The sequence below is a fragment of the Festucalex cinctus genome, chromosome 2 (genome assembly GCF_051991245.1).
Source record: "Festucalex cinctus isolate MCC-2025b chromosome 2, RoL_Fcin_1.0, whole genome shotgun sequence".
NCBI lineage: Eukaryota > Metazoa > Chordata > Actinopteri > Syngnathiformes > Syngnathidae > Festucalex > Festucalex cinctus.
In genome coordinates, this window is record NC_135412.1 from 36,589,162 (window position 1) to 36,617,160 (window position 27,999).

At 40.2% G+C, this 27,999-nt stretch overlaps 1 protein-coding gene across 1 annotated transcript; it reads right to left on the minus strand.

The window, feature by feature from the left end:
* Positions 1–1,329: 1,329 nt before the first annotated feature.
* On the minus strand, positions 1,330–27,819 carry gabrd (gamma-aminobutyric acid type A receptor subunit delta). Its single transcript, XM_077514897.1, has 9 exons — positions 27,407–27,819; positions 17,509–17,624; positions 10,366–10,433; positions 8,439–8,659; positions 7,843–7,925; positions 6,071–6,208; positions 5,491–5,646; positions 4,362–4,573; positions 1,330–2,275 (listed from the first exon to the last, which is right to left on the minus strand). Exons 1-9 carry the CDS (start codon positions 27,472–27,474, stop codon positions 1,952–1,954), a joined length of 1,386 nt encoding a protein of 461 aa, XP_077371023.1. The 5' UTR covers positions 27,475–27,819; the 3' UTR covers positions 1,330–1,951.
* Positions 27,820–27,999: the final 180 nt, after the last annotated feature.

Consider the following 27,999-nt stretch of genomic DNA (forward strand, 5'->3'; position numbering starts at 1 on the left):
GGCCAACTTACACTCTGCGTCTGAGTCCTACCTCCTCGCTTCGTGTCATAAAAAAGTTGTTTTGACTATTGCAATGTCATCACAAATGTTCTCCTTCTGCACCCTTTCAAACTTTGTTCTGTCCATCTGTATTTCCAAGAAATAATCCATCACTATAAAATAACGGAATATACACTAGTACTGCGTATTACCAACAACCTCACGATACAATGGGCATCGCAATACAATATGTATGTATCAGCATAGACGTGTATCCCGGCACATGGCCTTCGAGGTGATGTTACATTACATACATTTTTATGATATAAGTCATATACCGAAATTATATTTTTACTATGCTGGATGGCAAAAAAAATTTCTTCATTTAACGTTAGCAGCTATCACCGTGCCTCGTCAAAATGTGTGCAAAGAGCAGCTTTCAGACATGCCTGGGAAACTTTATGAATGAATGTGCAATATCGATTCTGACACCCCTATATCGATACGTGTATTATAAAGAGGCCTGCAACGATATATTCCCGTATCGATTACTTAAGCATACCCGTCTTATACAGTATAGATCAATTCAAATGCACTTAGTTGATTTCTCCATTCATTTTTTGAACAGCCAATCTTTGAGCCAATTCCAGCTAACTTTGGGTGACAGGCGAGGCATAATTGTTTTATTATTATTAGTAGTGTTGCTCCGATACCGATACTGGTATTGGCAGAGGCGTCGATACTGCATTAAAACAGTGGTATCAGTATCGGTGAGTACTCACAAGTAACATGCCGATACCATTAATTCCAACGCTAATATAGGATTTTGGATGCAGCATCTTGGGTCTTGCTGGTGCACAACATTCACTGATATGTGACTCTGCATGACGATCTAAGATATCCTATTGGCCCTTGAATGCTCTGAACCAATGGCAGCTTTTTCATGTTGAAGAAAAAATAACCTTAAGTAATGTAGTATGATATCGGTATCGGCCGATACTGCAAAGCTGGGTATCAGAATCAGTATCGGGGCCAAAAAACAGTATCGGAACAACACTAATTATTATTACTATTATTATTATTATTATTAATAATAATAATAATAATGATAATAATAATAATAATAATAATAATAATAGTAGTAGTAGTAGTAGTAATATTTGCTGGATTATATTACTATTTGCTTGCCTTAAGTGTCTGTCTATCAACATAAAATTATTTGGGCAAAAAACTATGAACGATATAATACTGCAATATAAGGTATAAGGTAAAAGAAACTTTAGCACCGCAGGTGGCTTTAGTTTTAATAGCAGTATTTTTTCACAATTCTGGACATGCACACACACAAAGAACAGGAGTGAAAGAAGTTCTTTAATGGAAAGGAAACTGGCTGAACTGGAAGAAGGAGATAAAGACGCTCCAGACAACGTCCAAAACAAAAATTTAATTTGGAAGGAAACAGGTGGCGGACCACAACGGGGATAAGGCGCAAAAGGGCATGACGGCTATGGCGCAGGAAAAGAGTGAGAGAATTATCGGCCATGCAGAGTAGTAGGAACACTTCATCTTGTTGTTGCTGCTAGGGTGGCATGTTGATAACACACGGCCCACTTCAGACTAGGACTTGCAAGTCTAAGCGAACAACAGTTTGCAGGATATACTGTGTGTGTGCGTGTGTGGTGGGGGTTACTACTGCAGGTGCACAAGCAGGGTGATGTACTTATTAGCTGTCCAGGACCATGTGACATTGCATACTTGCATTCCGTGTCTGTCTAGTTTTGAAGGTCCCGTCTGTCCTTAGGTCACATTTTCCATTTCCATTTTCACAGGCTGGAACACGTCATTCCCTCTAAAGTTATTTTCGTGTTTCCGGCAGCGTGTTTTAGCTGCATATGACTGCCAACATGTATTGTGGCACTGTTCCAGCACTTTTGTATATATACAGTCCTTTCCATGTTCTTTTTCTTCCCTTTTACATGGTATATGCCACCCAGTAGATCACATTAACCACGGCGAAGGTAAAAGGAAACACGGCCCTGGCATAGATGTCAATGGTGTCGGCGTCAATGGGCTTGCAAACGCACTTGGAACAACACTTCTTCTTCTCCTCCTCACTTTCTCTCATCTGTCCGGACCTCCTCCTGGACTCGGACTCTTCGGAGACGACCTCCCCCGGGATCTCGCTGCTGGAACGCTGCGCGCGGCTGTGGCGGTTGGAAATGACTACGCCCTGGTTCATACCGGTGACGGACAGGGAGAACAGAACCATGGCCTGTTTGCCGTTTTTCACAATGGACTGCAAAGACACAAAGAGACGTTTGTGAGCAATCTCTTAGGGAAACACACAATAGTCTGAATTATAGCTGTGAATAATCCTCTGAAGTCATGAAATTCATAATTCACCCAAAATTGTAAGCAAATAATGTTGCACAAAACTTTTTACTTTATTGTTGTTGATTTTCATATCTTATTATATTGTCTGTTGAGTTAATGGAACCGATGCCTTCCGGCTGGATTTGTTTTTTCAAATTGTCAATATTATGCACAACTTGAACATTAACACTGTGCTACACTGTACTTACAGTAAATACACTACATTAATAATAAATAATTAGTGCTGTCGAACAAAATTTTTTTTCTAACTAATTAGTTGCACAATGTTCCATAATAAATCGCGATTAATCACATTTTTCTACAATTGCTTCTACCTTTTCCTTCAAAGCCTGTAACATATATTTACTTGTGTAAAATCTTGGAATTAATGTAAAATCATCAAATAGAAAGCATATATAGAATCAAAGACTGTCCTAATAGCATTCTTTGAACCTTGAATAGAATATTTCTCCTGTAAAGTACAACTGTACTGAACAAAATGGACTCAAACAAATAATTCTCAGAACTTCTGGCTGACAGGTTTAGTTCTGATTACGAGCACCACACATCAGTAGCATTGGTTTGTGAGGCTCTGTGGAACTTGAGCAAGGAATTTTGCTCTGAAATGATACACCAAAGGCGTACAACTAATATGCTATTCGAATTTGGCGCTGCAAAGTGCGCAAATTACTAGTGGGAGTTCTCCAACAAGTATCAAGCAACTAAATCAGGAAAAAAAACTAGCTTTAGTCCATGTTTATTTATCCTGCCAATGATTCCATCAAGTTTGACTGCACACTGAGTTAACTTAGTTAATTTTATTTGTAATGCTTTGATAAATTTAAATTAATCTCCAGAGTTAATTTGGACAGCCTTATAAATAATAAAAGGTTAAATAATATCAATTAGCACATTAAATTTTTTAAAACAAATTGTTTTTAAAGACTAAATGTGAATGTATACAACTTGCTCTGTGCAAAGTAATGCCACCATATGCGTCACTTTTTGGCAGTCCCAATCAGCTAAGAAGTGGCATGGAACGGGCATACAGTTGGTTCTATATTTATATTAATAAAAAAAAAAAAAAAAAGGATGAAGAATAACTTGGGGGGAAAAAAACACACTGACATTTATGTCAGTTAGGGATGTAACAATAAGGGCAATATTGTGATTATCGTGATATTAAAACTGCCACAATATCGTCGTCGTCATGTTCACAATATTGAAAGGGAACACATCTGTTAAAAAGTCAGGTTGATTTCCATTTGTGCAGTTCTAGCACCCTCTGGTGGCTAGTTTATTAGTGCAATTTAATTTTCATTAGGGATGTTTTGGCCTTCTATGTTTAAAATATGTGCTAATTGTCAGATGAAGGGATGAGTAATATGCTTGTGAAGTGAGTCAATATGTGGAGGAACTCAATGTATATATGCATTAACAAGTAAGCGCCTCAATATTGTTATTAGAGAATGTAGGTGGTTTAGATGCATTGCTATTATGTACAAAAGCACAGCTTTTTTTTAGTATGAGCTCTTCTTTTCTGACAATATTGTGACCTTTTTTAAATATCCCCAACCGCCCCACAATATCGTGATAATTCTCGTATTGTGACCTTCATATCGTGACATTATCGTATCGTGATGTTTGGATATCGTTACATCCCTAATATCAGTTAACTTCTTTTGCGCTAAAATTGCATGTGATCTTATTATATTGTGCAACCAATTGGAAACCTTATGACGTGTCTTTTGAGTCTAGAGGTTGGAGGTTCAGTGAGGGAAACAATGATAAAATTTCTATTACTCCATCCCTATAAGAAATGTTTTATATTCCCTTTATGTGCTATGGAATTCCATAGCGGTGTTCAAGGTCAGTAATGTTGGTTCTTGTCAATTCTGCGGTTTAAAAGCCAGAGCAGGTCTGTGTTTGCAAGGCCTACCCATTACTCACATCACCCACAACAGTTAGCGGCCGAGAGGCTAAAAGAGAACGGCGAACGGGTTTCTCACCTCCGCGCCCAGCTTGCTGGCCTTCACCTTGGCTTTCTCCTTGAGTCTGTAGTCAGCATTGTAATGAGCGAACGCATACTCGATGAGTGCGGCGAAAACAAACACATAGCAGATCCAGAAGTAGACGTCCAGGGCCTTGATGGCCGATGCACGAGGCAGGGAGGAGCGGGCGCTCACCATCAGGGTGGTCATGGTGAGAACGGTCGTGATGCCTGTTGAGACAAATATGTCATGGAAATGAAACTTCTGTTTAATGTACAGCTGCTATCTTTTTTATTACAATACATTTTTATCCCTATAAAGCCAAACATATCATATTAAATACAAGACAATTTGAGCCCTCTATTTCATGAGAATAATGTTTTTTTTCCCCCATTAAAATCCTGACGTATTTGATGTGACACATACATTGCACAGATAATCCATTAGAGGGCAGTATCACCCAGCTGATTGCTTTTCCAGCGGCGTTGCAAGATCGCCCCAAATTGAGAAAGGAGAGACATTTATACTTATTAATAGTAGGAAATGTTCTTTCTTATTTTTGGAAATACTAATATGTTTGATATGTATTATTATTATTATTATTATATTATTATATTTTTGACAGTTGTAAATGTACAAATTTAAAGGTTGTGACCGGATGTATCAAATGTAACACAAATCAAAAGTCACCTGTGGCAGTGATTTTCAAATTAAAAAAAAAAAAAAAATAAAAAAAAATAAAAAAAAAAAAAGTACATTCAAAAGGACCAATAAATACTCTATTTACAAAGAATCAGAATTTTCTCTCATATATTTCATGGTTCTTTATAGGGTTAAGCGTTATGCAATAATACTTTTGGATATTCCACTGCAGTTAGTTTTCATTGCATGTTGACATTTGTTTTTTTAAATTCAACTAGTTTTTAAAGGTGGTTTATTAGTTTAGCATTTATACTGACTCTTTGACCGTTGGACTTGTCTTTCAGTACTTGCATTCATTACAGTAAAATTGGGTTCTGAGTGAATTATTAATCAATGAAAAACTAATAAACAGTAGAAATCACTCACTGTGTAGCATGTTATTAAAACTTCAGGTAAATTATTGAATAAATAATTTTTCTTTTTTCTTGACTTGTCCAATACCAACCTAAGGACACACGAGCAGGGACTGCTGATTGGCTGATCCAAAAGGACACCCAGGACATGGCAACCAACAATATGGAAGGCATGTATGACTGGATGATGTACACTCCTCGGTTACGTCTCAGCTCGAAGCGAAGGCTGAGCCTTGGAAATCTTCCCGCTGAGAAGGGTAGGACAACCAGTGGTTAATTGCTTTTTTTGAAGAGTGTAATTATCAATTATGAAAATGTCTTGTGAGTTGAAATTCAGCTGTTCTTCAGACATGCTGATGTTGGGGAATTTTCAGCCTTGTCGTTTGTGTGTGCTAGTGGAGTCAAAGCTTTAAATTGTGAGACATTAAGAGGTGTTTTAAGACTGCAACATCTACGCTACACTGTAGCTGCTATCATCTCTTAATCCTTCCGTGTGGCTCAGCACCAAGCAAGCCCTCATGCATTCCTTCTGTGCATAGAATATAACCACAAAAGGGACTCGATCAAAAGAATATCTCGCTTCAAAAGGCGGGAGTCAAAGCACTACAAAATGTATAAACACTTAAAAAAAAAAAAAAACTGAGCTTTGATTACTGTAAAATGAAGACTCACCAGATTTAAAATTCATCATCTCCGTGACAAACCGATAGTCTGTGATGGTGAACTGTGAGAGTTCCAGTTTGTCCAGGCCATGAATGTGCCTCTGACTTTCCGACCAGTGGTACACAATATCCTCTGACGAGTAACCGTCTAAAAAAGAACGAAAATTAAATACAATTCCAGACAAAGATTTTGGACAAAACAATAATGACTAAGTAGACTAAGTGCAATTTCTGGAGAAATTGTGTGGGAATGCTGAAAGCACATTGAGAGATAAATTATGAAATTATAATCTCCTTGTTACTGGACAATGCGCTTTACCAACTGTGCCACCGAGCATTATCAGACACCTGGTAATGGTGATAAGTTCATATATATATATATATATATATATATATATATATATATATATATATATATATATATATATATATATGTTAGGGGTGTTAAAAAAAATCGATTCGGTGATATATCGCGATACTACATCGCGCGATTCTCGAATCGATTCAATTAAAAAAAAAATCGATTTTTTTTTTTTTTTTTTTTTTTTTTTTAGAGCTCAGAATTGTTCATTCGGTAGTCTTACCGATTCAACGACTTATCATCATTATCATCATTGCCTTTTTTTTTTTTTTTTTTTTTTTTGTGTGTGTGTGAATCGATTTTTAAACTTCCATTTTTAAACTTCCATTTTTAATGGAAAAATATTCAACAAAACGTCTGACTTCGGGTTAGGATTCACACCTTGAGCATGGAAGAATGTTATATGAACGGAACATTAAGCCTTAATATTTTATTTTAATGCTGTTCAAACATGAAACAGATTACAACCTCTATAAGACTGAAATTTCAGATAAATAAATAATACATTTTCATATAAATCTTACACTCTACAAGCTTACTGATTAGTATTTTCTAAATTTGAATGAAAAAAAATTGCAACAATCGACTTATAAATTCGTATCGGGATTAATCGGTATCGAATCGAATCGTAACCTGTGAATCGTGATACGAATCGAATCGTCAGGTACTAGGCAATTCACACCCCTAATATATATGTATATATATATATATATATATATATATATATATATATATATATATATATATATATATATATATATATATATATATATATATATATGACTGTCCCATTGAAAATGAATGGGGAAAAGTTGATATTAAATGTTAAATTGTGCAAATACTGTAAGTAATGTCGAATCAGACGATAGCCTCCCCGGGAGGCGTGAATTTTTGTTTTGTTTTGCTAGTTGAAATTTCCATCCATCCATCCATTTTCTTGGCCGCTTATTCCTCACAAGGGTCACGGGGGGTGCTGGCGCCTATCTCAGCTGGCTCTGGGCAGTAGGCGGGGGACACCCTGGACTGGTTGCCAGCCAATCGCAGGGCACACAGAGACGAACAACCATCCATACGCACAAGCACACCTAGGGACAATTCGGAGCGCCCAATTAACCTGCCATGCATGTCTTTGGAATGTGGGAGGAGACCGGAGTACCCGGAGAAGACCCACGCGGGCACGGGGAGAACATGCAAACTCCACCCAGGGAGGCCGGAGCCTGGACTCGAACCGGAGTCCTCAGAACTGGGAGGCGGACGTGCTAACCACTCGGTCACCGTGCCGCTAGTTGAAATTTGAACAATGTAAATTGGAAGTATTATGTGGGAGTTGTTACGCGGCAAAAAAAAGTGTGGAGAATAAAAATCACAATAACATATGTGGGAATGATTCCACAATAATATGAATTGAATGGGGAGCTTACAGCTTTCCAGATCAAGCATGCACTCCTGTTCATCCATCGGATACTTTGTCAGGTCCATGTCACATGCCACTGTTGAGGTAATTCTAGGTAATGGGGTGGAGGGGGGGAAGATAAATCAATTAATCAACAACCTTTTAGTGTTCTGAACATCTTTGCAATGCTGTTCAGGAATTATTCAATTATTTTTACCGAATCAATGAATACTAAATGTTGCCACAACCATACATTGCTAGTTTTAAAAAAGGAGCCGCTCCAATATCAAAACAGCATTTGATTTTTTCAACTCCTTCTTGTGCCTTGCAGGTTGTAGTAAAAACATTATGAAATTGTATGCATTTCATGACAGTAGTGAGGTTGTGCAGTGCTGCTGCATAAGCTGCTGGCGCTTCAAGACGAACAAGTTAAAACTTCAGAGGTTGCCATAGAAACTGTGGTTATTCGCCTCTCGTGGCATGAATAATGAGGCGCAGTAACTAGGAGACATCGACGCACTCACGTTTTCTCAAGCGCAAACATTTGAAAGCTACGCTCACAAAAAAAAAAAGCCTCCTTTATCAACACTTCAGCTGTTTTCATGGTAAACATTCTGTCCGTACCGGCTGCTGTATAGAATGACACCATTGGGCTGCAGGCGTATCAGTTTGTTCTCCACGGTAACGTCGTGGAACCAAGCCGATTTGGCGTTGACGATGAAGGTGTCGGGCAGCCAAAGCTTGTCGACGAAGCGGCTGTCCAATCCTAGCGTCTTGTTGGTGTGGTTGTAAGACAGGCGGTCATCGTGCCAGCTCTGCCGCAGGAACACGGTCATGGTGTACTCCTGCCAAGAACCACACAAGGAGGACCATTTCATCTACCCGCTCAATTTTGGGGGGAAACCTATCTTCTGCTATTTCCTGAAATTCATTATTTGAACACCTGTTTGCTATGTGTTCACGTCAGAGTAATGAAAGTTTTGCTAACATCCAAAAGGTTGAAGTGAATTGAAGATTTATTTAGATTTATTATTGTTTATTTAGATTTAGTAATATTGCTTTGTCACCTCACGACTCACGGCTCTTATTTTGTAATTCTGGACTGAAAAAAAAAATGTATGCAGAAATAGATCTCCCCAATACAGACTCAGTAATATTATTTTCTTCTGATTTTTAGCAGATTCTGGAATGCCACATTTAGGTAAAAAACTGCGACATTAGACTGACATCAGAGATGGAAGACAAGCTCATTTCGCGATAGTAGTATGAATCTATACGTCGCCTGTTCTTTTTACTCATTTATTGAAGTGGTGAAAATAGTTTTGGAACAAATCTATAATAATTCTTGAGCACTCAAAATGTCTGAGAAGTTAGAAACTCCAACTATTTCCTCATTCTGCAAAAAAGAGCAAAGCATGCAGCGTAATTTTACACATCTAGATGTTTCATTAAGACACAATAATGAGTGGAAATATTCAGGTTAGATACATTTGAGCCAGCTTGTTTTGTCTTTTAGCTTTGTTTATGCCTTTTAATTGTTTTATTTTAGCCTTTAACTGGTTTTATTTTGTTGTCTTTCAGTTTGTAGCTGTTTCCTAGGTGCCTTTACTCACATGGTTTCTCTGTGTGTTGCCATGGTTTTTTTTTTTGTTCTTTTTTCTTTGGGGAGGGGGGGCGGAGGGTCTGTGTTTTTTTTCTTTTTATTGTATTTTTATTGAATTACTGATGTTTTAATTGTTTAGCACCTTGTTGTATTTTAATGTATGAGTGCTATATAGATAGATAGATAGATAGATAGATAGATAGATAGATAGATAGATAGATAGATAGATAGATAGATAGATAGATAGATAGATAGATAGATAGATAGATAGATAGATAGATAGATTGATTGATTGATTGATTGATTGATTGATTGATTGAAACAAAATTTTGAAATTGAAAAAATTGATTGTTGCAGTGAATAAACTGCAACATGTGGGGACTGTCTGTGAGGACTTCTAATGCTAATCGGATCTACTGAACATGCTTTCACTGACTACAAGCAACATCAGACACCATGAGGTGACTTTGTGCAGATTCAATTCAGCCTATATGGGTGTCCAATTTTTGACCAAAATTGGGTTATTTTTCACCCAACAGTTAAGAGTGGAAGTATGTTACAAAATGCTACCTAAAATTGGCAGTAGTTCATAAAGCTTTTATGAGGGTTAAGCTTCCAAACATTATTTCCAAGACCAATAGAGCTCCACTCTAAGAAGCACTGATTTTTGCGACCAAACCATGCTCAGCTCGTCATGCCTGTCTCAATAGATTTTACACGTCTAAGCATATTTACAATAAAATAAAAACCTGGTATATGGATGCAGTTCTTCAAACGGATGTGATTGTTACCGCACAATGTAATATGGGATAAAACAACTCAATGTGTCAAATGTGCCACGCTAAAGGTTTCCAAGCCCCCAGATGGATAAATCAGGATTATGAAAATAGCAAATCTGTGATCTTTGTTGATTTTTGCTGTGCACACGAGGGAAATGCTCAACTTTACCATGTTGGCTTCTGAGATGTGATCAATACTGGCCACTTCGATCGCCATGGCCACGTTCACAGGTGGACCTGCAGGGGGAGACGTGAGAAGGGAAAACACACACATGCACACACTGCTACATCACATCTATTTTCCGCCCACATCTCCACCACTCCTACGGTGCACAGAGATTAGGCATTATCCAGTTGAACCATACTAAGTGGCACATCACACCACGGGCCGTCATAAACACCACTGCGCTTTCATGGGCTCACACAGGGTTGGAGTTCATGCACACCCACGCATACAGTATAGCTACACACATAAACACACGGTTGGGTTCTCGCTCTGCAGTTTGCCATATGATTAACATGGAGCGCGCCCGCAATTTAGGCTGAACAAAATGGAATCCCGCATGACCAACCGTTCCCCACCATTCAATGCCTTCCTTCCATAAATTGCTTATTGCAAGTCAAACCCCATTGGCTAGATAGACACTGCATGTATGTATGTGTTTACTAAAATTGCTTAAATGCTTGTCAAGGTCATCAGCATAGCATAATGTTGTGATGCATTCACTTTGCATACAAGCTTAGCTTTCTCAGTGTGGAAGGTAGGAGAACAAGGTTTAAAAATGAATAAATAAATAAATAAATAAATAAATAAATAAATACATACATACATACATACATAAAATAAAAGGTAAATTGCAGACATTACAGCAGGTTGTGGACATGCTGATTTGGCCACTTAGAACGGCGTGTTGTGATGTGAAAAATCCCCATGTCGGCCCACTAGAGTGTTTTTTTATTTATTATTTTTATTTTATTTTTATTTTTATTTTTTTTTATTTTTTTTTTCGCGCAAGCATGTAATTACAGCATGTGCAGACAGAAGAAAGATGCTTTTCCAGGTCACAGGAGTGGTATTTATATATATTATTTTATTGACAGGTGAGTAGAGCATGCTTTTTTTTTTCTTTTTTTACAGGTAGGGTTGTTAGCCCTACACAAACCTATTTAACCCATAGTTGGGTGACTGGTGGGCCTGTACAAGTCCAAGGACCAATGATAAATTATGGGAGCAGATAGAAGAAGTGCTGCTAGATCACCGGCTTCCAGCATCATTTACCAAGTCCTGACCTGGAACCCACAGGGGACAAAGATAGAAGCCTGCCTCACAACACCTGGAGCTGGGACACTGAACTGCGAAGGTAGTGTGATGCTGGGGGGGGGGTTCGGGACAATGACCGAAGAGGAGTTATTGCCACATAAGTGTATACCAGAAAAGGAAAAACATGATGATGAGCATAGAATAAGTTTTAAAACTAGTACACATGACATGTGTCACGACGAGGAGAGGTAGGACCCAGACGCAGGATAAAGGTAGGCCACAAAGGCAACAGGTTTATTGCCGGTCAGCAGCTGTCTCCTCTCACACTGAGAGGAGAAAGGGGAATCAAAAAGTGGAGAACTAAAAACGCTCCACTGGGGAGGAAAAAACAGGCAAAAGGTATAGGGGACAACAAAAGGCGCTCCGCTAGGGAGGAAAAAGGCTCAAGGCAAAAGGAGTAACTAAAGGCGCTCCGCTGGGGAGGACAAGGCACAAAAACAAGGCAAGACAACAAGGCACCGGGAACAAGGACTCGAGGACTGTGGGACGCTTCCATGCACTGACTGTGTGTGACACTTCGGCAACGGAGGGGAGAATGCAGGTGGCTTTTATTGTGGCTTGATTGGTGGCAGGTGGTGGTAATCATGGGCGGGGACCGGTAATTAGCAAGCAGCAGGAAGGGTAAGTGACCTGAGGTGAGAGGGGAATCATTATTTCACAACAAAACAGGAAACATGAACACAAAAATAAAAGCATGGGCCGTCACGCCGGTGGCGGCGCGACAACATGTCGCTCTGCAGGCTGTCCAGTTGCTGCAATTTTGCTAAAGTCTCAATAAGTAAAAAATATATATATATATATATATATATATATATATATATATATATATATATATATATATATATATATATATATATATATATATATATATATATATAGGGAGGTCCGTGGGAATGAGGAGGAACCCATGCAGCTCGACCGGGCCCGACTGACGCAAGAGGAACGCCAGCGTCGTCGCCAGGAGGGCCGGTGCTACTACTGTGGTGAACTTGGTCATTTGGTGGTAGCCTGCCCCACCAAGAGAGCCTCCCCGGTGAGATCCGACTCCCCCACGCAAATCAAAGCCCGAAAACTCACTCACCTCAGGATCGTTTGCCAGGCGATCACCACAGATTTGCCAGCCCTCATTGATTCAGGGGCCGACGAAAGCCTCATGGATTGGGGCCTAGTGAAAAAGCTGCAGACTAACACAGAGCCGCTCACCACCAACATGCGAGCCAGGGCACTCAATGGCAAGGACTTATTTGTTATCACTCACATTACAGAGCCCCTCGAGGTTCAAATTGGATAACACAAAGAGCACATGCGTTTTCATGTCTTCCGATCCCCATCACACACTCTGGTTCTGGGACATCCCTGGTTGCGCTTGCACAATCCACACATTGACTGGCGATCCGGGCAGATCTTGGAGTGGGGAAAGGACTGTGAGAACCATGGGCTGGAGCAGCCAGCGGCAGATACACCCTCAGCTGCAGTGCACCAGGTGATCTTCACGACCGACAATGACTACCCGGACCTGAACACCGTTCCCTCCTGTTATCATCATCTCCGAGAAGTGTTCAGCAAATCCAAGGCCATGTCACTCCCTCCACATCGACCCTACGATTGCTCCATCGATCTGTTTCCAGGTTCTACCATCCCCAAAGGTAGACTGTACTCTGTTTCGGAACCCGAACGCAAAGCCCTCAATGACTATATTGACACGTCCTTGAAAGCCGGACTTATCCGGCCATCTTCATCACCGGTAGGAGCTGGTTTCTTCTTTGTGGGCAAAACAGATGGCTCCTTGCGACCATGTACTGACTATAGCCCTCTGAACGACATAACTACCAAGAATCGTTATCCTCTGCCCTTGATGTCATCAGTATTCAACCAGTTGCAACAGGCCAAGATATTCACTAAACTGGACCTCCAGAATGCATATCACCTTGTCAGGATTCGGGAAGGAGACGAGTGGAAGACCGGCTTCAATACCCGCGGTCACTACGAGTACCTGGTCATGCCATTTGGTCTCACCAACGCACCTGCCGTATTTCAAGCCATGATAAATGATGTGCTCAAAGAATTCATAGACCACTTTGTATATGTTTACCTTGATGACATCCTGATTTACTCACCAGACCTGACAACCCATCAGCAACATGTGACCAAAGTCCTGCAACGTCTACTCAAGCATCAGTTATACGTAAAAGCAGAGAAAAGCCTCTTTCATGTGGACACTATTTCATTCCTGGGCTTCGTCGTATCACCTGGGAGGGTCGAGATGGAGTCGGGAAAGGTCAGTGCGGTACGGGATCGGCCCATGCCGGAGTCACGAAAGAAGGTTCAACAATTCCTGGGCTTCGCCAATTTCTACCGCGGCTTCATCCGGAACTTTAGCACCATCTCTGCCCCACTACATGCCTTGACCTCTCCACAGTTACGCTTCCGCTGGACCCCTGAAGCAGACACCGCCTTTAAAGAAGCAGCGCTTCACCGAGGCGCGGATACTCAAAGTCCCCGATCCAAGTCGCCAGTTTGTGGTCGAGGTTGATGCCTCCAATCTCGGAGTCAGAGCCATTCTATCCCAACGCTGTCAGGACGATGGCAAGGTCCATCCCTGCGCGTTTCTGTCCCGGAGACTGTCCAAAGCTGTACGCAACTACAGCGTTGGCGACCGAGAACTTTTGGCGGTAAAAGTCGCTCTCGAGGAATGGAGGCACTGGCTGGAGGGCGCAGAACATCCGTTCATAATATGGACTGACCACCGAAACCTGGAGTATCTACGCCAGGCCAAGAGCCTAAACCCCCGACAGGCCAGATGGTCATTGTTTTTTAACCGATTCTCTTTCTCTTTGACCTACAGGCCGGGAAGCCGGAACATCAAAGCAGATGCATTATCTCGAATCCATGATCCTGAGTCTACAGTGACCGAACCCAAACTCATCCTTCCCAGAAACTGCGTGATAGGAGCAATGGCTTGGCAAATTGAGGAAGATTTCAAGGAGGCCCTCAAGGACACGAGTCCGCCCAAAGAGTGCCCGCCACGGAGGCTCTTTGTTCCAGAGACCCTGCGATCCCAGGTGATTCATTGGGCACACACTTCTCGTTTATCCTGTAACCCAGGAACCCGCAGGACTCTGTATGCCATCGCCCGGAGGTTTTGGTGGCCATCTATGGAGGCCTCCGTGAAGGAATATGTTAAAGCCTGCCCAGTATGTGCCAGGAACAAGGCATCGATCCAACCCCGGATGGGCCTTCTCCAACCACTCCCAGTACCATCAAGACCCTGGGCCAAAATTTCACTAGACTTTGTTACCGGACTTCCCGCTTCACATGGTTAAACCACCATACTCACAGTTGTCGACCGCTTCTCTAAAATGGTTTGATTCATCCCTTTATCCAAGCTACCCTCAGCCAAAAGGACAGCAGAAGTCATGATTGACAAAATGTTCCGGGTCCATGGATTTCCTCGCCACATTGTGTCGGACCGCGGACCTCAATTTGTTTCCCGATTCTGGAAGGAATTCTGCAAAGCTCTAGGGGCAAAGGCGAACCTAACCTCAAGTTACCACCCGGAGGCCAACGGACAAGCAGAACGCCTCAACCAGCAGCTGGAGACCGGACTCCGATGCCTGGTCTCCCAAAACCCCTCGTCATGGAGCAAGAATTTGGTATGGGTCGAACTCGCTCATAACTCTCTGCCCATGTCCGCTACAGGCATCACGCCCTTCAAATGTGTTCATGGCTACGAATCTGGTCGGCAGCCCGACTGGCGCTTCAACGTCAAGGTGACAGAGTGAAAAGGGCTGCTGACCGGAAGAGGAGACCCGCGCCTCCGTACCAGCCACGTCACCGGGTCTGGCTGTCAACCAAGAACCTGCACCTCAAGGTACCATGCCCGAAGTTAGCCCCGAGATTTGTGGGACCTTTTCCCATTTCCAAGACCATAGGTGCTGCCGCCGTGCGCCTTCGCCTTGATCCCTCTGCTCTCATTTCATTTTGGATCCCTCGCTAATCGATGATTTCCACAGGGAGCATCCCGACCTGCCTGGGCCGTCTGGAGCCGGCCGTAGAAGGGGGGGTACTGTCATGCCGCCATAGGCGGGGCAAGTGTCCACTTTTATTTTGTCAAGTCACTTCCTGTTTTATTTTGAAGTTGCTAACCACCATCTCACCTCAGGTCACTTGCCCTTCCTTCTGCTCAGCTCATCACTGGTCCACGCCCATGATTGCTTCCACCTGCCACCAATTACCCAGCCAATAAATAGCCATCATCCACCACCTGCAGTTTGCCAAAGTGTCACAACTCGTGCATGGAAGCGTTCTCACAGCCCTTGAATCACAGTCCTTGTTTTTGCCTTGCCTTGCCTTGCCTTGCCTTGCCTTGCCTTGCCTTGCCTTGCCTTTCCTTGCCTTTCCTTGCCTTGCCTTGCCTTGCGCCTTGTGTTTACCCCTCTTATTCCTCCCTAGCGGAGCGCCTTTTGTTGTCCCTTTTTTGAGTGCCCTTTTTCTCCTCTCCAGTTTGGAGCTCTTGATGTTCACCGTTTTTTCCCCTCTGTAAGAGGTGTTTTTGGTTTCCTGTAAATAAACTGCAGCCTTTGAGGCCAACTGTTCACCTGCACCTGAGTCCTCCATTCCTACGTCGTGTCATTTCCTACACCTGTTGTTCCAAAATGAGCGGGTTGACTTCAGTTGGTGTGCTTGGTGGTAAATTTCGCTTTAAAAAACACCCCGACGGGACTTTAGATGAAACAAAAGTAATTTGCGTTTAATTAATAATTTCTGAATTGCAGCCAATTGATATGATGCTGTTATGTTTTGAGCAATACACGCAATGCATGCAATTGCGTACATGCATTTAATCTATGTTTGCAAATGACATTCAGATAATAAAATCCGTTAATGTCAAAATATTACGGTATTTTGTATTTATTTCATATTACGCGAATACGCAAGTAATTTGGATGATTAATCAAAATTAAAAAGTGTGATTAATCAGACTAAAAATTTTAATCGTTTGACAGCACTAATATATATATATATATATATATATATATATATATATATATATATATGCACGGTAATTTCCGGACTATAAGCCGCAACTTTTGTCACACGCTTTCAACCCTGCGGCTTATACAATGATGCGGCTAATTTATGCATTTTTTTTTTCTAACAGCCTCTAGGGGCACTCGAGCAGTAAAGGTAAGAGTGAGACAGGTGGAATATATGTGTCGAGGAAGGCGCATGTTTAATGTAACTTGGCTCTTTGTGCATGAATAAAATTAGCATGAATAGACCCCCATCATGGAAAATACAAGAAGTCTCAGTGACTTTTACCGGTATGTTACTTTTAATCAGCCCTATTAGTTACTACCGTATTACTGCTGTGTTACTGCCGCGTCACAGGCACTGTTTGTTTGGAAAGAAAAGCTAAGGTATATTATTAAACCTTTGAAAACTGTCTGTGTACCGTCTTTCGATGTAAAGATCTCATGTTTCAGTGTGGGCATATGCAGCTTATAGTCAGGTGAGAAATGAGTAAGTGACTTGAATGAGGGTACTGGCAGCAGTGCAGCACACAACAGACTTGATTCCTGAATGGTGAGAACACTGTTGTTTTTGTTTTAATAGTATTGTAATGCTCCATCCATCAGTCTGCATTGAGGACAGGATGCTGCGTGATGATGGTGATCGTGTATTACATGCTCCACATGTCCACCTTTGCACAACTGAGTTAAGCTGTGAGATTGAGAAATCTATCCGTGTGGTCATTGGATGGGTCACATATTGCAGCCATTCTTAACAAAGTGCATTTTTCCATTCTCACCAACACTGTATACACCTTTTTTAATATTCATTATGTGTAAATAATGCACCTCGGTGAATAATAATACATTTTTTTTAAATGCATGTTAGTGTATCTAAGGTTAGGTTTTGCTAAGGATGGCTGTAAATGTCAGGGGATGAAATAAATCCAATGTCACAAGCAGTAGATCTCATACTCACCTCCTATCCCAGGGCGAAAGTTTCTGGCATAGCCCTTCATGAGCTCATCCAGATTAGGTAACCAGGATATTTCAATGTCTGTACCTACATAGTCCCCAATGTCACTCAGCATGGCCCTAAAGGAGACAAACACAGCAGTCTTAAATAGTTGTTCAGTCACCTGTGAAATAGGAGTAAAATATGGCTGCGCACATTTTGAAAGTTGCTTACAACAGAAAAATAAAACAAAGATGGTGTTTTTTTTGTTTGTTTTTTTTTTGTTTTTTGTAAGCTATTTTTTTTACCTCCTGACTTAGAGGGCTACTTTTAGGATCTCTGTCCGAATGTATATACAGTAAGTTTTTTTTTTTTTTCCCCCCAAACTGTTATATATATATATATATATATATATATATATATATATATATATATATATATATATATATATATATATATATATATATATATATATATAGTCTATACAGTATATAGAATGTATACTGTACATATCTGTTTCCTGTATATCTTAATATTGAACTTGATTTTTTTTTTTTTTTTTTGCTTGCTTCCTAGTTATTTGTTTTTAAAAATACTTTGAAATTGAAATATTTAACTTTATATTATAGGGCATGCATTGGAAATTCATAATTTAACCGCATGTTTTTTTTGCTTGTTTCCTAATTATTTGTTTTTAAAAATACTTTTAAATTGAAATATTTAACTTTACATTATAGGGCACACATTGAAAATTCATAATGTAACCGCATGAAATTGTTTACAAGAGTGCAAGTTTTTCCACTACTTTGATTTTTTTCCCTATATTTGTCTGTCCTGGTTAATTATTAATATAAAGAATGCAATGCATAATTGTGTTTCATTAAATATACTGTAGTCCCTGTATACTTCTCATTAAAGACACAATAATGAATGATTTATTATGGAAGTTAGGCATTTGCTGAATATGATATATGCTAAAAGTTTAGATTTACAGTATGGTATTGTAAAATCTCACCCTTCAGCTAAAAAAACAAACAAAACAAAAATCAACAACAACAACATCAATCCAGGCAATTTTTAATTCCAGCTTGTTTTCCTCTGTTAGTCACAAAGCATGCAAATGTCTATCAGGGGACCGCTCTTTATTTCAGGTTATTGTTGTACTTTTTTTATTCCACAAAGCATCACCTTATATATTTGTTTTATCAAATAAATTGTAATTATAATCAGAAGCCCATTTTACTGTTTTTCCACAGCTGTCTTCGAGTCTGGAAGAGTCTCCTATGCCTTTGTCATCCTAGTAGGCACTAATGGAATTGTTACAGTAGTTTGTATCTGTGTATGTATGAGAGTAAGGAGGAATTGGGTAAAATGGCAACCCTGAGGCCCTGGAGCCCCTTGGAGTGCAGTTGAAGCCCAAACAGTATAGGTCTAGCATCTACAGCTCTAACACCACTAGGTGGCAGTTTTGTATTTTAAAACTAGCCTGTGAAGAGGGACCATGACTTCTGCAAATAAAACAGCACACTCTGCATCTTGTTGCACTTGACAAAATGTCAAGTCTCCTCCACCCTGTCATGAGAGGCACATATTCAATAATGAGTTTTCACTCAATACAAATACCTTTCACCACAGACTGCCTTTGATAGAGGACGAATTGCAGAAAATAAATGGAAGCGAACATTATTCATAATTGGCAGAGCATAGACTGGAAAATAGATGCATAAGGCCTTGATTGAAGGTAAAACATCGCAGTGACCTTTGCAAGAAGTTCATAACATTTGTCAGATGAAGGTCATCTTCTCAGCGTTGCACTTGCAGCTACATGGAAGTGTAGTATGAGTTTCGACTCTTCTTAAAAAAATAAATAAAAATAAAAATAAAATAAAAAAACACATGCTAGGAAAATATTTTATATTATATTTTATCATGCATCCACATGAACAGCAACTAAATGGTATTCCTGCCATCATTCCCTCAGTGAGCAGCAGCGGTATTTTTAGCTTGGCAATAACTGCCGTGTCTGAAATAAATGGGATCATTGTGCAAATTAATCACTGAGCGACTCTTGGATTGTGTTCACAAAATGGTCGCTTCTAAATGTGGAAATGAAGCATGTTTTTCTTTTTCCTTGACAGGAGATTTTGTTAACATAACAAGGTCAAACAGGCTTCAGTCAGATCTCACATGCCAAGATGAGCTTGCAATGAGCAAAAACCTCAGTATAAATTGAACCAGGCTCTTAAGTCTCTCATACTGCAAGTGACAGTTCATAGCCTAATAGGCAAATTGCCTATAGGTAATATTTGAACATTTTTGGAGCCAAACATTCGTTCAGTTGCGTCGATTTAACCTTTGCGGATGACTTGGATGACTGAGAATATGCACAGACATAAAGATTATACCATCTATAATAAGCTCACTGATATTTTTCATTTATATTGTGACATTAACTTAAAAATTATTCAAGTGATTATGCGTTTAAGATAATATCTTATCAACTACATTAATGAAATAAGCCAACATAGTTTTCTTGTGCATCTATAGGCTAATTTAGCTTTAGCAAAGAAAAATTCTAACCTGGTCGAAACCTGGAATATCAAAGATTTATTTTGGAATGTTACATTTTAGACAATGCTAACTTTTCTATTTTAAACATTCATTCAAAATCCAAATTGATGGAATGCTTTGCTATGTACTTGAAAGAGTAGAAATCAGGTTTGGGATTGGGAATGGGTTTTCATCACTGTATTTTATTTTATTTTTCTCAGTACAAAAACATTTGATGCAGTAGGCCTTAAAGATGGTCAATGGTCTGAAATTATATCGGGCTTTCGACACCATATGATGTTCGGAGCCGTTTACGGTACAATGTGTTACATTCACCCATTGACACACATTCAGAGGTGTACTGAGTTCCCTAAACAGAACATATTTGAGAAGGCACAAGAAGTTGAACTGCCTGGCGTTCTCGCCAAACGGTACTTCGTAAACAAATACAGTGCACACTGATCAAGATATAAGTCGGCGTCTCCCCTTCTGTGCCTTATGCAATGAAAAATAGGTAATCGACGTGCCAACCAAACCGCCAAATTCCCGCTGAAATGTACTGTGATACAATTCGTACCCTGTACACTAGATACAGCATCTCATTTAATAGCATGAGAGAGTGTTTTCAAACGTTTTGATTGTTACTGTACAGCTGTCTAAAATGGAATGTGTGTGGATGCACTTCAAAACACGTGCGGGGTAACACATTTGATTGCTCTCCAGGGGAGGTGCATTAAACATTTGCATCCCCCCCATCCATGACAAACAATTCAGAGAGTCGATTTCCTCTCTTCCTCTCTTCCTCTCTCTCAAGGACTGGATCTTCACCCGTCTGTGTCAGCCAACATCTTTGGATGAATTTGATGCGCAGTAAAAGCTTTGAGATCTAATTAGATTTAGGCAGTGGCACGTCAAAACAGAAGCAGGCCCGTGATCCTCACTCAGAGACACTCTTTAAATTTAATTGGCTTTAAATTCAGCAATATGCAAATGGACAAATAATCCAATTGCATAAATCTAGATAAAGCCTTTAGAAGGCGTCCATGTTGATAAAATCCTACTTCTATGTGGTGGCTAATTGATGAACAATTGCTCCTCAATCTGTACATTAAGTAAGTGCTCCAATAACATTGCAGATGGTGGCACTTGTTCAATAAAATCGGCACACCTACCTCGACATAAAATACATTACAAATGCCATTTTGGCACTCAAATTTATCTTTGACAGGCATTTGATTATTTCATGGTAGGATATTTGATTTCTTATGCAAGAATTAAATGTATGAAAAGCTCATGTGGACAGTATTATAAAATTAGATGACTTCAGATTTTCTTTTGGAGTGTATTTAGGTTTAAATAAAAAAGTTTCACTCATACAGTTATGTATACAACACTGGCGAATGGGTCTACTGAAACTTTTTAAATGATGTTCCTATAAAACTAAGCAGGTTGCAGGGAAACTCTATCCATCCATCCATGCATTTCCAGTATAGCTTGTGTCTTCGTTAGAGCGAGAACCAGAGTTCACCCTAAACTGGTCACCAGCCATTGCAGTAAATCGTGAGATAATTAAAAATGTCTGGGATCATACATTTTTTTTCAATTAGCTCATTATTTCTCCAATCCTGTAGACTTTGAAAATACGGTATATGTTTTTAGCTCCCTTTTTGCTCCTGTATCAATTGTTGTCATTCTTATTGTAGTTCTTATTGTACTGCATTCAGCATTGCCCGCATGGACCGTAGGCCGAGTCCGAAGGTCACCAACTGTGCATCCTTTCCCAACAGAAAGTGCATAGTCAGGCTTAATCTTGACTTCACGACTGCATTGGATGGATTCCATCAATCCATCCATTTTCTTGACCACTTATTCCTCACAAGGGTCGCGGGGGGGTGCTGGAGCCTATCTCAGCTGGCTCTGGGCAGTCGGCGGGGTACATCCTGAACTGGTTGCCAGCCAATCGCAGGGCACACAGAGACGAACAACCGTCCACACTCACAAGCACACCTCGGGACAATTCGGACCGCCAAATTAACCAGCCATACATGTCTTTGGAATGTGGGAGGAGACCGGAGAACCCGGAGAAGACCCACGCGGGCACGGGGAGAACATGCAAACTCCACCCAGGAAGGCCAGAGCCTGGACTCGAACCCGAGTCCTCAGAACTGGGAGGCGGACGTGCTAACCACACACTACCGTGCCGCCCTGGATGTAATCAAAAAGTAGCAAATGTGTGAGGGATATTTCTTAGTATCCAGGCAACCACTATAAACATCTTAGTTTTGAAATGTCAACTATAATTCTATGAGAGTAACATTCAGTAGAGCAGCCTTGCACGAAGCCCTAACAAGCCTAAATAAGTTTGACTGATAAAGCAGGACATATGTTTCCACTCCTGACCTGTATGTGGCAGTAATGAGCTTTACAAAGGAGGTGCCTTTTGCCACACACAGGCTGCAAATGACAAATCAGCAGCCATCATCGGGCGGGGGAGGGACTTTATTGAATGTACTGCCATGCTATTGGCATTCATGAACAAATCAGCACAGAAGAAGAGTGGAGAAATGTAGGCTACAAAAGTGTGTTCTGAAGCAACCTTTGCACAGGGCCCATCTCTATGGAAACGGAGGCTGAATTTGAAAGCAGTATTCGAAGTTCGCGTGAATTTGGACATCGATGTGTGGTCACGATGCACCGGAAGTTACGTCGTGACCGAGTGCCCATTCTATAAATTTGGACACACCTACAAATCCTGTTTTTTTTTTGTTTGTTTGTTTTGTTTTGGGGGGTTTTTCCCACTTGGCCCCAATGCATGCAGACTGTAACAGCAAAGTGAAAAATGCAAATTCCTTGATCCACACCATCAAATTTTGTGGTTACTAAATTGGCATATGCAACACCACTCAAGAAACTTTTGTAGAAATGTGCAGAATGTTTTGTAGAAATTTGCTAACTGATTAACTAACCAGTTTGACTACGTGCAATGAAAACATTTCTCATGGTACATTTTGAAGTTTGTTGACAAAATAAACAATATGTCCTTCTTAGTTCCTTGTATATCAGGATTTCCCAAGCTTTTTAAGGTGTGGACTATAATTAGGAATTTGGTTCTACCCTGATACTAAACCTTAAGTTAAACAGATGACAAATTATTATATGTATATGTTGTATAGTATTTATATATCCATCCATCCATCCATCCATCCATTTTCTTAGGCGCTCTTCCTCACGAAGGTCGCGGGGGCGCTGGAGTCCATCCCAGCTAACTTCGTGCAGTAGGCGGTGTACACCCTGAACTGGTTTCCAGCCAATCCAGGAATAGTTATGTATAATATACAATAATTATTTTATACAGAACACAGGACAATAAATGACTCCAACAAATGTAAATCAAAAAGCTTTTTGCTAGGGGGTGGGGGGGTGCGGTCCAGTGTTTCCCACACCATGTTAATACTTGGACGGGCCACCCAAGTAAAAAAAAAACAAAAAAACGTGAGAACCACCAACAACCAACATCACACCCCCAACCCCCCAACCACCTGCCAGCCGGAGCCCACCCTGCCAAGTAAGTACATTTCAAATCTGTGGGAAACCCTGGTGTGTCTGCTTTATGATCAGTTGAATAACTGACAGCATTTTGCTAACTGCTCATTACCATGGTTCTCTGTAAGGTCGCAACCTGCCAGCGATTGTTATATCACTGTTAAATTGATGTCTAATCCAATGATATGTGCTTTGTTGTCGCGCATTTTTGCAGTTCTGGTGTACAAAAACACGCCTAGTTCTGCAAGGTATCTACATGACATGTCCGTGCAAGCGACGATGAGGAAAAGAAATGCTATCATATGCAGTTCCATAACCAACACAACACCAAAGAAATCACTATTTCTCAAGGTCATGCACTATCCTATGTGGATGATGTACTATGAACAATCTCTCCAGATGCTTTTCAACCATACTTATTCCTCACATTTCCGATAAAAAAAATCATCTATAATTAGATGCAGACTTGGGGTGGTGAATCGAAAGGTGAGTGACAGCTAAACAGCAAAAAACAATTGTGATGGCAAAAGGTGGCGAAGTCCTAACTTTAGCCACAAGCAACTTTGGTGAAATGGAGGAGCGAGAAAGAGTCATTATTTTCTCAGATGGGTGGGCGGTTGTAGTGATGCGGGCAGGCTGCAACTTTAAGCGTGAGTGTCCGAGAGCAAGAGAGCTGACACACAGCGAGGTGGAAAAAGCACAGCCTACACTTTGCATTGTACTGAGAAGAAAATAATATAGTAACTGGATGGAGAGAGAGAAAAAATGTGAACAGTGAACAGCCAATGAGTCAAAAATGTTTTGACCAAATTCAACCAAAACCTTAGGTGGATTTTAGTTTGAGGCCCTTGACACAAAATACTAATTGACCCTTTGGAGAAATTACAGCTTGATCACCTCACAAAAAAATAAATAAATAAATAAATAAACAAAACAAAAAAAAGCTGCATTTTTTTTTCTTTCCTTTTTGCGAGCGGCAGTTGCTGGAACAGGTTAATGGCATTTTCATCCATTTCAATGGGGAAAGATGATTTGAGATACAAGTGTTTCGAGTGTGGTCATTGAATTACATTAACTCTTATCTCGAGACTCAAGGTACTGCTGTACAATTGAAGTAGCGACCAGAGACCAATAGCATATGGTATGGTTATTATTAACCACAGTGATACACGCTTGCCCATCCAACAAGACTGTCCTGGTTTGCATTCAGGATATGTTTTTTGTTTTGTTTTTTAATGCATCCATCCATCCATCCATCCATTTTCTTGACCGCTTATTCCTCACAAGGGGCGCGGGGGGTGCTGGCGCCTATCTCAGCTGGCTCTGGGCAGGAGGCGGGGGACACCCTGGACTGGTTGCCAGCCAATCGCAGGGCACACAGAGACGAACGACGATCCACACGCACAAGCACACCTAGTGACAATTCGGAGCGCCCAATTAACCTGCCGTGCATGTCTTTGGAATGTGGGAGGAGACTTTTTTAATGCATGTAATTTAAATTAAAATAATAAGACATAGGGGTACAGTAGAATTCCCTTATGGTATAATTGGTTGCAACAATGTTCACCATTTATGTCAATATAACACATTTCAAGCAACCATACAGTATCACGTATCCGGTCAAAAGGCCATTGGCTAGTTGCATATGGTGCAAAGTACATTATACAGTACACCTTGGTGGGGTCTAGTTTGATGGCCAGGGTACTTTCAGGTTTTTTTTTTATTTGAGTACACGTTTAATCAGGTAAAGTTGCGAAACCTCCACTGGGCTACTTACGAGAGAGGCTTGTTCTCTTCCATTACTAATGTTTGACCCCTATTGACCAGGCCCGGATGTGCGAGTGTAAGTGACATTGTGAGCCACCACACACACGGATGCACCTGCCCACCTCATTTGGCATTCATCTCCATAACAAACAAGTCACCTCCTCTTATGCATAATGTATTATGCATATTGTGTCATTGAGTCCATGACCACTGAAGTAAAACAGACTGCTGGTGCTTTTCTGCAAATGACTTCAATTAAATGTACAGTACAAATAGCAGTTATGATCAAATGTGATCCATCCATCCATCCATCCATCCATCCATCCATCCATCCATCCATCCATCCATTTTCTGAACCGCTTGCTCCTCACTAGGGTGTGCTGGAGCCTATCCCAGCTGGCTATGGGCAGTATGCGGGGTACACCCTGAACTGGTTGCAAGCCAATCGCAGACATCCAAACATGTAAATTAGAATTAGGATTATATGCGTCGTGTGTGAGTGTGTGTGTGTGCGTTTGTACAATGCTGTTGCCTATTTTTGCTTTTTGTTTTCACATTCATACTATTATGCCTACAGTGGATATAAAAAGTGCTGTTGAACTGCAAGGGTTTTCGTGATGTAAAAAATGGGAGCAAAAATAAATCATGATGAAACTTTTTGTGACCTTTAACCGATAGAACTCAATTGCAAAACAAAAAATAAAAAAAAATACAGTCCAATAAAATGATATTGCCACCACTATGCTTCACTGAAGCTATGATGTTCTTTTGATAATGTTTTTTTTTTTTATGTCTAATGTTGGTTTAAAGATTTTGCAAAAACACATGAAATATTCCAAACATATGGGAAAATGTGTCACAATCCAGTGACACTTGTAGGTTGATTTTTTATTTTTTATTTTTTTTTTAAGCTATAATTTGAAAATGTATGTAGGATCATGCTTTGGCACTGTCTGTATTTGATTCAGTTTGAACTGGGGCCTTAGCGGAGGGAATTAAGAAGAGTTCCAAATATCAGTGAGTCAGTGTAAGAATAAAGCCTTTAGGCTTCTACTAGAAAGCAAAAACACATCAAGAAAAGCCCACTAGAACATCTGAACTTAATTTAGGATTAATCAGAAGCATTTCAAATTGTGGCATGTAAGATGACCCATTGAAATGAGTGTGAATGTGGCTGATTAATTATGAACAGCCATATCTCAGTACACCCTGAACTGGTCGCATATATATATATATATATATATATATATATATATATATATATATATATATATATATATATATATATATATATATATATGTATATACTTTTTTTCCCACCGGCATACATAATACTGTAGGTCACAGTAATTCTGTACTGTGTTACTTACTGTACATGGAAAAAAAAAAGGGTTGTGTAGACTTTTTGTATATTAATTATGTATAGTATGTATAGCCTAAAATTGTGTTCGTATGTTATTTTTCATGTCGTCATCAATCCACTGTTGATAGTTAATAGTTCTTTTGTTCATTTCATTCTGAAATATATGCTACAAAGATGTTTCCTATACTTTATGTTCAAAGTCAGGTTATATGTAAATATGTATGCATACTAGTATAACATTCTGTGCATGTATCATTATGCATAGTCAAAGTCCCTCGCTATACATACTGTATGTGTGTTTGTGTGTGTATTTATAGCCTATTCATCAGTACATTTTTTGCAACAATCAGTGCTGCTGCCTATTTTTGCTTCTGTTTCCATCCACCTCTGCATCATAGTATCTATTTATTTATGTACACCTGCAGCCAAAAGGGTGAAATCATACCTAACTCGGCCGGGAGAGTGGAAATAATGATTGTTTTGAGAACCACGTACTTGTTTTTTAATGCAAAAATACATAAATAAATAAATAAATAAATAAAATGTTCTCATCGCATATGCAATTCATTGTTTTCTAGTAAGCTGTGTCCAAGTTTTACCACTTATTGCATTATTGATACACTAAACAGCATGCTCTCACACCAATCGGCTCATATATAACTGTACACCTGTAAGAAGTCGTATCAATGCTGAGCTCACCTGGTGAAAAGATCCCTTCCAACAAGGAGCAGTGCCAGAGTGCTAAGCAGGAAATTTGACAGATCCATCTTCAAACGTGTTTAAAAAAAAAAAAAAAAAAAAGTTTTCCCTCAGTGAAAAATCGATACCAGGGCTTTTTAAATGTCATTCATTCAAATGAGCTCCTCTTGTGATCCAATGATGTAAGGGACAACAAATTAAAAGTGCTTGTCTTATGAAGATGAAAACAATGGCAAGAGTCATGATTTTGATGATGATGATGCTGATGATGATGACACCATATTGTCCGAGGGCGCACAAGGGGAAGGCGCACTGGAGGAAAAGCGCAAAAGTCCCGCTCCAAACAGCAACGAACCGATCCGACGGCAGCGCAGTGCAGCCTCCTCCTCCTGCTCTCCAGCGTCAGGCTGATGGAGACAAGGCAGAGAGAGAGAGAGAGAGAGAGAGAGAGAGAGAGAGAGAGAGAGACTCACTAATCTGTTGTTCTCCCCTGCCTGACTTGGCATCTTAACACCACACTCAATCTGGCCACAGAGACACAAATGTGGGACTTTAGGATATTAATACAGCATTATGTAATGTCGTGGTACATA

What these genes read in the sequence shown, in the direction of transcription:
- gabrd (XM_077514897.1), bottom strand. Translation starts at nt 27,474, where the DNA reads ATGGATCTGTCAAATTTCCTGCTTAGCACTCTGGCACTGCTCCTTGTT. An exon ending in GGAAGGGATCTTTTCACCAG is followed by an intron (nt 17,625 to 27,406) that starts GTGAGCTCAGCA and finishes TGTCTCCTTTAG; the next exon opens with GGCCATGCTGAGTGACATTG. An exon ending in GTCATTCTATACAGCAGCCG is followed by an intron (nt 7,926 to 8,438) that starts GTACGGACAGAA and finishes CCCATTACCTAG; the next exon opens with AATTACCTCAACAGTGGCAT.